Raw genomic sequence first — 11,779 nt, 5'->3', positions numbered from 1 at the left:
TTGATGGCTGCAATACAAGAGCAGCAAAAGAAACAAGAAGAACGAGAAAAGAAACAAGAAGAACGAGAAATTAAATGGAGACTTAACAGTAACATAACCACAACTGAAACCAATACGAAATACTGAAAGTTATAGAAAATGGACTTCAGCAAATTCTAATTATATGTTTGTTTTTTACCGTTCGATGTTATCTAAGGAAAATGAGCTTACGTGAGATAGTATGAAAGGAATCTTTTCATTCTACACCCTCAAACTGACTCAATTAGTCAAATCGAGAAAATCAAATTGTAAGATATATTGTGAATGTCAGTCACCTTCTGAAAGGCCGGAAGTCTAAGGAATAATTATATTGGCAATTCTTGAGATTGTTTAATGCTTTTTTTTATGCACGGATGAAGTGTAGTCCATAGAAGCTATGTTTCTTTATAACCACATTTCTCTAGTTTCACAATTTTTAAACGTCATGTTATACTTCTAACATAGGAACCTTATTATGCTATCATTGCTATCTATTTATCTTGGTTGTTTTATCTTAGCACAAAGTCACACAATGGACTATCTACACTCTGTCCATTGCAGGAAATCGAACCCCGAATTTTGACGTAGTAAATTTGTAAGTTTCCTATCACCCATCAGGACTAAAGAATTACCGATTTGGACATAATAGGAACACTTTTTTCATTATCTTCATTAGAACTTTTTAAGATTTGTTTTTGACTACATGGTTAAATCCATCTAACCAATGGGTTTCACGTCACGCTTGATTTCTCGAAGTAGGATGAATAATAAAAGCCAAAATGCATATCCAGATAGAATAGTTCGATTGCTGTCTGCCCATTACGATTTTAGTGACGGGGGTGCAAGGGGGACGTGAGGGGGTGCCGTGAAACCTTATAAGCGTAATGAGTGTTGGTATAATAAGCCTAAAGTAAAGACGTAGTGTGGGATCACCTAGCCTAGAGCCAATACATAAAATTTATCATGAAAGTAAAAATATCGATTCAGTTTTAAACTTAAATAGTTTCTGAATTAAGCTATTTTCTATTATATCACCAATGTTTTCAGTAAAAAACAAACGTCTTTAATCAACAGAGACTCTAAATTAAGAAATCAACAAATATTTTTCCAGTTTTGTTGTCTATACATTTCATTTTATACTTTCACTACACAGACTAACAACAATATTAGGTTATACTTTTGTTGCTAAGCGACATGACATAAAAACCGTTGTTGAAACATAGTGTTAAAAAACGCACTGGCTTTTCTATTCATTAGAAATTGTTAAATTAACTGATTTTTACCAATAATTATTCTATGAATACGCCACGAATTCATTTCATTAATGATTTTAATTTTGATTGGCTCACAAAGGAATTTACTGACGTTTCACTGCTTCGACTGCACTTTTCTGCGTCTTTGTTGGTTCAGCTTGATTTCACAAAACTTGTTTAATTCAGTTAGCCATGAAATGTGAGGTTAGGGTATACTATGGGGTGGTAGTACTTGCTCTGTCATTTTTGAGGGCTATACACTAGTATATATATATATATATTGTTGGATATACAAGACTGTTCAGTTTAAGAGCTATTAGTTAGTTTATTTAGTGATTTAATATTTAATGATTATTTAGTTTCCAAAAGAAGACAGTTAAAAGTTAATTATTTTAAAAGCCATACTTATGACTAGTTTCATTATGTAACTCTCTACGAGTTATACGTTATGTATGTAGTTTAAATATTGTACTAGGCTTTTGTAATATTGTTGATGTCATCTTTATTGGAGTTTCTAAATTTTTCTCCTTATGTGTAATATTGTTGTTATTTGAGGGGTAGATATTTTTAGGTTTTTCTGTTCGTCTTATAAATATGTGCAGATACATTTAGTTAAGTAAGTAAGTTAGTGAAAGGAAAGTTAAATTAGTGAAAGTGAAAAAGTGAATTAGACTGCATGATTGTCAGTTTAGCTGTAACCGGCGATTTCTAAAGGGAGTTTCACAGTTTATATTGTAACAACAGAGATAAATAATAATAATTTGCCTTGTCAAAGGGTGTTCTAAAGTAATTGAACTCGCCTGTGTGAACCTTGATGAAAAGAAGACAATTATTTAAAGCTCTGGATACAACTGTGGTATCCAATACTCATAGTGGTGATTTTGAAGTGAGTTTCACGGCTTGTATTGGAACAACAGATATAGAGATGAATAATTCAAATTGTCAATTGGGTTCTAAAGTAAGTAAACTCGCCTGTGTGGACTTTTGACGTAAAAGAGAATTATTTAAAGCTTTGGATACAGCTGTGGCAACTCACATGGTAACGTAAGTGAATTCATCACTGATTGTATTGTGTTAACAGAGGAGAGAGAAGAAATAATTTGACTTGTCAAAGGGTGTTCTAAAGTAACTGAACCAGCCTGTGTGGACTTTGACCAAAAAGACAGACAATTATTTAAAGCTCTGGATACAACTGTGATGACCAATAGTGTAATAAATTATTTGTACATAAGTTTGACTTGTTTTGAATATATTATTTTAAAACAAGTGGATTGTGTACTATCTGTTTATTGTTGAAAATTATTGCCAACAAATCACAGACACCTACTGTATCCAGCTTTATAAAATCCTGACGTATATATATATATATATGTTTGTGCATGGACGTATATATATATATGTGTGTGTGTGTGTGTCTGTGTGTGTGTTTTGTAGGATTTTCCAACCTCAGTAACACCCCACATCTTTTATTACGCATTCATTGTTGACATGTAATGTTTATATCATACTACTTTTTCAGTTTAACGTGGATGAAACGTATTAAACGCCAACACTGCAATTAATTTAAAATGACAAGATTTTGGTACACTTCTTACAACGCTGTATTTAGCTCTAAGTCTGTGTTCCTTACGTACATACTACATACTTGAACAAGAGGGGCGCTCACTGTAGAAAACTACCTCTTTTTGACTCGGAGGGTGCGTCTGACCTTGACAGAACACCCTGGGAACACGGGTTCTGTATTGACAGAAACCGTGATGGCGACAGAGATATGTTGTCCAACCTTGGCGAAACTTCGTGGAACTTGACGGAACTTTGTGAGAACCATGGCAACGTACATATGTGTTTTACCTTGACGGAACTTCGTGAAACAATAACAATACACACATGTGCTTCGAAACTGCTTGTTCAAAGGCATAGGGATGAAGCATGAAGTTATATTTTTGGAGTTGTAGAACTTATTGAAAAGCTAGGTTTGGAACTTTTTAACCTATATGCAATATTTGTAAGCTTATTTTGCGATAACAGGAGCAAAGATGAAGCTGTTTGATTAACATTTAATTCAAGACTCATCTTGTATATCCACAAACTTTCCTTAGTGGGTAGCATTTCTTTGCTATCCGCACTCCCCAAGATGTTGAAGTGTTTAGAAGTGACATTGATGTCACAATCCTGTAAACAGTGGCGAAGGATGGACGACTGATTATATGCTGTGTTTTGCGCATGCTCTTTAAGACAACGTACTGTAGAGCCCTCATAGCCAAAGTTACACCTTGGACATGTAAATTTATATATGACGTAAGAACGATGCGTTATAGGAATCCTGACTTTATATTTAAGATAATTACTTAAATGAAACATCGGTTTAAAAACAATTCTAAACTTAATATGTGGGCAAATTTTATTATTCAGAATATATTTAATTTTTTCCCTTAACTCTATAGAATGATTACTAGTAAATGGTAAAATGCAATAAACTATTTCTTTGTTTTCAACCTTTTAAATATTTTTTTGGAGTGTATAAAGCTTTTAAATAATTCCTGATAACACTGTCAATTAATTCTACAGGAAAATTATTTTTTTTTGTAAAACGACCTTCATGTTTTGTATTTCTTCATGGAATGAGGAAAAAGAACTAACTATATTATAAGCCCAATGAATTAAATTATAAGTTAGGTTATTTTGAAATTTAAAAGGCAATGAAAATATTGTTCTGCGAAAGTTGGCTTGTGATAGCACTTAGTGTTAAAACTTCTACAAACTAAATTAACAGTCTTGGTATCAAAGAAAGGTAAGCTATTAGCTGTTTGTTCTTCAAAGTTGATTTACAGAAGTTTTTTTTACGGAATAGCAAGCTTATTTACGAAGCGATCAACATTTTTAAGATACAAGTATATAATAACACATATTAAATTTTCTGTTCTTTTCTCAAGGTTCTATATGTCTCTTCAAGTTTAATTATTATTTTGAAATGTCTGTTTGTTGTTAAGCGCAAAGATACACGAGTATCGAAATCATATTTTCTGCGTTATAAGCCTTCAGACTTACCGCCGAGCAATGGGAGGGGAGGGGGAGGGCGTTTTGAATTTTTTTTAAATAAAAGTATTTTACCGAAACTCTTATGCACAATAATACTTTTGTCTACTTTTTTGTATTGGATAAATGGTTACAGTAAAACTTAGTGATATTTCTTAATAGTTATTGGAACGCCCCCACCCTCCCTTTAATAAAAGTCACTGATGGAGGAGTGGGGTCGCAGTCTTGAGTCCGTGAACACGTGAAGAGCCAATAGCATGCACTGGGCGTCTCTTTCAGGTAGACTCTATACGTGTGGAATGCCGCAACTAAGGGAGACAGATTTTCTTTCAAAAAGCCGCCAGCTTATAGGTCGATCCCCCTATTCCCGGTTTGACTTTTGCTAGGTTTTTCGTAGAGATATGCGCATTCTAAAGGTGCAAAAAGACAGATATTTGTGACCTTCATGTCCAGTTTGACCACAGCGTGAAAGTACAGAGCACTAGGCAGAATTCATGGTAGGCATATATGGCGAAGTTCCAAAGTTATTTCTACGTGTAAATTCACAAACTGCCAACAACTTTTTCATTCAATATATATATATTAAATGAAAATTAAAGCTATATATATATATATATATCTACTCCTTTATTTACTTTTTGGAAATATTTATCTCATGTATTTTTGTAGCCAATTTGCTTCTAAAGTCAGTTAGTTGGAGCTATGCAAGTGTAGCGGTATAATGAACCAACTTGACCACGCTTAGCGCCAGGAGAAAAATGTTTGCTAAGCCTAAACGGGAACAGTTTAAAAAGAAAAAATCAAGTTCAGGAAAAAAAAAATGTTTTCTCTCTGCGTGTACTAAGAAACGTCGGGGAGTCGTCATATTATGCTTATCAGCTATAATCATTTATTACTTTCAATATAAATCAGATGTCACCGCATTTTTGAAATTTATAAAAAAATATTTTCAGTACAATGGAAAGAAGATGAATGAACACCAGCCTAGGAAGTCGGATATAAATACCTCCAGAAGGTAAAGTGTAATGAAGATCTTAAAACGTGAACATTAGCCATGTACATGTTTTTACTCGTTTATTTAGCTTTTATACAAAGTGTTTCGAGAATCTGTTATTCAATGGTGTAGCAAATATACATATTAACAACGAAGTTTCTGATGAGAGTATAATCAGTGTTTACAGCGATTCACAATCTGTGAAAGAAATCTGGTCAACAAAGTTTGATGAAATTATAGTTTGCTGTTTACAGTGATATAGAGCAGATGTAAAGGAAATATTAACAACGAAGTTTCTGATAAGAGTATAATCAGTGTTTACAGCGATTCACAATCTGTGAAAGAAATCTGGTCAACAAAGTTTGATGAAATTATAGTTTGCTGTTTACAGTGATATAGAGCAGATGTAAAGGAAATCTTGACAACGAAGTTTTTGATGAGAGTATAATCGGTTGCTTACAGCGATTTAATGGGTGTAGAGAAAAGTGGTTAATTATTAGAAAATAACGTTACTTTCTGTATAGATTTATTAATGATAGCAAAATCTCTCACATCTTGTACACTTTGCGGTGTTGCTAATGGTAACTGTAATTCTATTCCTATAGAAACTAATTACGTTATGCATCATCTTCACTGAAATGGACCCTGGGCTGAAACGTTTTTATTAATCTAGCATTTTTTAATACCGCATAATATATCTTCACATCCCCTCTGTCTTCAATGCCCCCCAGTGGCACAGTGGTATGTCTGCGGACTTATACTACTAGAAACAGGGTTTCGATACCCGTAGTGGGCAGAGCACAGATAGCCCTTTGTGTAGCTTTGTGCTTAATAACAAACAACAAAACAACAACTGTCTTCAATTTGAATAACCCCTTTTCTAAAAGGTTTTTATTCGTAACATTGAAATGATCAATCCTGGAAATTTAAAAGTAATAATTTGTGTGATGTTAACGTTTCTTACTAAGTGAATATATATATATATGTATATAACACTAAATTTTTCTCAAACATACTGTCATAACCCAACGAATTCAACAATTAATATATTATACGAGGAATGCAAAAATCTCAGTTAACTGTTCTATGTAAAGAATAGTGTACTATATGCATAGTATTGAATAAAATCGGAGTTTTTACAAATTAATCGTAAACAATTTCAAAGAACGTTTTTGCTTCTTTTTTTCATCTCCATTGTAAGCTGCCAAAGTCTTTGATGACAGGAATCAAAGTCGTGGAACATCAAGGGCGCCAGTTTTTATATCCTTGTTTTAATGACTCACATCTAGCGTCAGGGAGAATCTACAGGTCAGTATCATTCATGTCACGTATTTGTCTGGTGAAGTAAAAAGCCGCAGTTGTTATGGCAACATTCTCGTCACATGCTTTGAAGTAAGTGTGTGGTCGATCACTGCCACATGGAACTATATGTCGAGAAGAAGACTGTACGTTTAATCTTTTGTTTTTGTTCAATACAACATCTCATTGTTCTCCCATATGAATCAGAGAACCTTTTTTTTTTTTTTTTTGGAACAAGGGTATCCGTTTTTATGTAAGTTAATTTTTCACCGAAATCGTCTCCATAAACGTGTTTTGAAGATACATCTGTAAGTAATCGTAGTCTGGAATGGTTACTTTGGGCGTAATTCAAACGGATTTTAAATTTTAGTGTTCCGAGAACTGAAAGATTCCCTCACATATGTGACCCGTGGAAATATAGGGAAACAATTTATACAGCTCGAACGTCATTATACGTTCTTGAAAAGGAAAGCTTTGTGGTGTATTGTGCGTTTAAACGTTAAAAGAAATTATCCAGACTGTCGTAATCGTGGTTCCTTGGGTTTTGTGAGCAGCATTTGTTTCTGTGGTATTCAGAGAAATCAAATATTTTCTGAAAAAAAATATCGTGTGGTTTGCAATTTGAAGTGTTTGTGGTCACTTGGTTAGAATCGAGTTATTGATGGCTAGTTTAAATGGAACTGTTCTGCACGTGTGCCACCTTGTGAAAATAGCCTAAAGTCCATACAATAATGTAGTTTTAGACTTTTTGAAACCATCAGTTAACAAAATGGGCACCTTTAAAGGTGTACTGACAGTTTTTCGTAAACTTTTATGTTGGGAATACTCTCCCAAAGATCGTCGGTTATTCTATGAGGTAGTTTACAGAGATTCTGAAGAAACGGAAATTTTGTACGGTCCAGATGACCCATTACCTGTTGGTAAGTAACAGTTTTACATAGTTCATCTGTATAAATAAATGTCAATATGTGTGCGTGTATCTGTTCGTTATACGTTTCCACATTTCTTGATCAACCAGCACCAAACTTGACACCGTGATACAGGATGACATGAGGAAGGTCATGAGGGGGGGGATTTGAACTTCCATTTAATTTCATATTAATAGAATTCTTGAAAAGAGTATGTCTTTCTTTTCAGTATTGGTAACTTTATGTATTTTTATTGCAATTTTAATGTTTATTATGTTTAAAAATAGAATCACAATTTCATACCCTTAGTTACAAACGAGTGTTTATTTCATCCGTCCAATGGACGGGTACTCCAGCTAGTACTGCATATTGTACGCACGTGACGTCTACATTGTTAGGCTTAGTTAAGTCGGAAATTTTACATTGATCATTGACCAAATTTTCAACAATTGTATTTATGTAGAGCTACGGTTAGAGATCGGTGATAGGTTAAAGCCATATATCAGTTCAGTTTAAAGACGTGTGCTTCATGGTTATACTTAATTATTGTTCATGGTATTTCAATATATTGAGGTACACCTGTTCTAGTTTCAGAAGAACCTGCTGTTCACCTATTACATAGTATTTTAATTTATTGAAATAATGTCAGACCTCCAATATGCTTAAAAGCTATAGGTTAGTGATTTGATATAGCCTAAAAACTTTCAAATGAAATTACAGAGTTATTGGAACACATATTAAGTAAACGTCAACACGTTTGCAGGAATCAACATAATGGTATATTGCCTTGCCAAGAGTTCCGTGTAAAGTTTACTTGATCATATAAATGCCAAGATTTTGGTCGTAGTTTTGAGCTTATTAATTCTTATTACAAAGGGCTAATGGTGTTCATTATTCATCCCACTATCAAAACTGTTTTTTATAATAACCTTGTATACTTATAAAACAAGGTTAACAACCACACGATCGTTTTACTCCAGTTCAACGACAGCCCTATTTTATTGTTTTTGTCAGGGTACATGTAATGTGTTGTATCCATTGTTCTCTGAAATTCGAGCGATTAAAGTTCTGGTAAGGAGCCGGTTTTCTGTAATGAATGGATTCTAATATGTAATCAGCTGTACTTTGCACACAATAGAAGTTCGTTTTTAATCAACTGAAAATCCGGGCGGGCGTTACTTATTCTTTCAGTGATTCAAAACGACTTTGGTGAATCATAAGATAATTCATGTGAAATTTATGAATGAATCGTAAATGGTTTAAGCTTACATGAGTTTTTGCAAAACCACGATAAAGGTTTCGGGAAAGATTATACAATCATAAAACATCAGATTAGTAAATGGAAGGTGGGCTTACTAGTATATTGTTACGTCTCTGGTCATTTGTTAATTTCCCGTATAATTTATTTCGGATGAAACTTTAGCGATACAAGTCCTTTTCTTAAATAAAACTAGTTTATTCTTTCTCAATACAACTTTGCAATACATTAAATTTCCGCAGTCACTTTAACTTAAACACACGCTATAATTCACAACGATTCACGAGCTTTACTTACGGTCACTACCGCGCTTGACTCAATTGTCCGTCTCTATCTCTGCCTGTCTGCAATTATTTATGCTGTCACTTCTTGCCGGTCTTATATATACAAAATAGAGGGCGTCTGGCAAACACCCGAGCCTTCAGGAACCTTCGAGATACTCATTACGTGTTATCAGAGTCACGTGACTTCCGCTGTCGTAACAATATTAATTGTATGATATAAAGAACTATTCGTTAGATCCCAAGGTACATTTCAATAAAAATGTATTTTCATTTTTAAAATAGACTGATTACGTGTATGTCAAATGACCGTTTGAGACCTATGAATTTAGAGACGTCAATTGTTATAATACATAGCTATAGGTAAGAGCAAATAGTTTTCTAAATAGTAGGTGCTCGTCTAATTCAGAGAGAGTTTCTGACCAGCTATTTAATTAACGATATAACCATTGAGAATCTGTCAACAGAGATAACTGAAAGGGAACAATTCTGCCACTAGGAAAAACTGTAGCTATCAGCCACTGAATGTTTGGGTGAAAAAACAAAAACAAAACAATTGGGTAGATTTACAGAAGATCTTATACTATATCCTAAACTGACCAATTACAATAACAGTGGTCAGAAATTGATAACCTATTATAATATCACGCAAAGAACATTACACAAAACTGCCACATGAAGACAAACGACCAGTCGAAAAACTGTTTAACTCAGATGGAAACAAGAAAACACAGCTTCAAGGGCACTTTGCGCGCACGCTCAGTATATCGAATGATTGGAAATTTGTAATATGAATTGAAGAATCGCATTTTACCCATTTCTCTACTTACAGTTGGGTAAAAATATGTAAAAAAACTTGAGTTGTTTTGAGTGTACAAACCACTGTAAAGAGTGTTATAGTGCGGGGATCCAGCGCCCTCGTAGAAGGTGGTGGGTCGTTTTACTCCTCTAGAAGGACAAATCATATCTATAGAGATTACCTGCGCGCTGTTCCCGATCATGTCCACCCCTCATTGCTGCTGGTTTTTCATTCTGATGAACAATGGCTCTTCCAGGTCGATAATACAACAACCCACTGCACAGTATAATCAGAAACTAGTTCAAAAAACAAAACATCTTTCATGGCCAACACAATTCTGGATCTCAAGCCATCTGATCATGATAATCAGCTGTCGACATTTGTAAACCAATTGCAAAACAGATTCCATACCACGCCAAGTGCAGCTCATTAACTCAGGGAAAGTGGCCCAACGTAATATTAGGATGCGGTATTAATAAGGTGGCTGTTCAGTGTACGTGTGACGTCATTACCACTAGTACTCTACAAATAATATGGGTTTAATACTAAGATGAGCTTTTTCTCGAGATATTCACATTCGGTTAGCTGTTACAACATTATCATATTGTATTAATCATATTATCACATTTTGAATAAAATGTATTTCTTGTTAGAAAGAATATGTGTGGCGCTTACTGTATCTTGGTGTTTTTTGTTTTTTTTTCTTAATGAATGACATGTTTCTTTTTTATCTTTTGTAAATCTGACTGTAGTGCTACCTTATTTTGCATCATTTAGTTAAGTTTGGAGGGTTGGTACCTGAAAGTCTTTTTTTTTTATGTTTCAGTACGTTTTCAATGTTAAATTAGCACAATATAATATCATTACCATACAAACTTTTGAACGTAACTAACTTAACGGCTGCTCCGACAGAGCACGTCTTCAGTGTTTTTACTCTTGACTGAAACTTAATAACCTTTTTAGCAAGAGATATTTCCCACTCACAGACAGGAAGTTTAGAAATGTTTCATAATTATCTTTATTTGTATAGTGCGTGAAAAATAACTGGTGTTAAAAATTTCATCTGTCGCACATTGTATGCTACTATACCGCTGATAATTTCTATCGTGCAAACTTCGTCCTTGACATGGATGTACATTTCACATCACCTTTTATTGTTCAATGTAGGTTAGTTCAATTTGATTTCTCGCCCAACCTTGAGTTTTGAAAAGAAAAGTGGGCTGTGGGTCATTATCTGCCAGCGCTTATCACCAACATGTTCACCCATGTGACCACCGGGCATCTTTAAGTTTCACCATTGATGTCACTTTGCTGTTACTTTCATCCTTACAATTCCCTATGAAATATTAACAATGCATTGCATTCGCCTCTGCTGTTTTAACTGAATTATTTTATGACTTAATGTTATCAATAATCTTATATATACATTTCACAGAGTAGTATTTTTACATTGAAACTGGCTATTTGTTTCCAACTTTTTAAAACTAATAAGTAACTTTAGTTGTCTATCAAACACGTACTATTATTAAAATTGTTGTGTGGGCCGGACGTGGCTTAGTAATTAACATGCCACGCTACTAATCCAAAGATCTAATACTCGAGTAAAGATAAAACGCTGAACACGCTTTGCACTTTCACCTATAGGGCAATCTAAATGTTGCATTCAATCCCAATATTCATTTAAGGGATTAAGGTGGCGGGTGTTTGTGGCTGTTCGCCCTCCTTCTGGTCAGCAGTTCTAAATTAAGGATGGCTAAGTCTGAACATTAGGAGTCTCTGTCATGGCCATATAGCCCTATATTACGTAAGATGCCATTCAGGATGAAATTAATAACTATAAAGAGAATTGTTGTATATTGTTAGGTATCTACTTGTTTGTTAATTTCAGGTGGAAATTCTTCCCGAGGAACTTCAGCGATACAAGTCCTTTCTT

General features: G+C 34.2%; 1 protein-coding gene across 3 annotated transcripts in view; it reads left to right on the top strand.

Moving 5' to 3' along the window:
* Window positions 1-11,779, top strand: part of LOC106477752 (membrane-associated guanylate kinase, WW and PDZ domain-containing protein 1-like) — a 60,835-nt gene that overhangs the window by 6,922 nt on the left and 42,134 nt on the right. For 2 of the 3 annotated variants that reach the window (XM_022381503.1, XM_022381505.1), the window contains exon 1: window positions 7,355-7,520. The exons of the other annotated variant lie outside the window; for it this stretch is intronic. In XM_022381503.1, coding sequence (XP_022237211.1) covers window positions 7,370-7,520 — 151 coding nt within the window. In that variant the 5' untranslated portion in view covers window positions 7,355-7,369. Of the gene's footprint in view, window positions 1-7,354; window positions 7,521-11,779 lie in introns of those variants that run through there. 3 annotated transcript variants of the gene reach the window in all.

Source organism: Limulus polyphemus, unplaced genomic scaffold, assembly GCF_000517525.1.
Source record: "Limulus polyphemus unplaced genomic scaffold, Limulus_polyphemus-2.1.2 Scaffold169, whole genome shotgun sequence".
NCBI lineage: Eukaryota > Metazoa > Arthropoda > Merostomata > Xiphosura > Limulidae > Limulus > Limulus polyphemus.
This window is presented reverse-complemented; position numbering and strand designations above follow the sequence as displayed.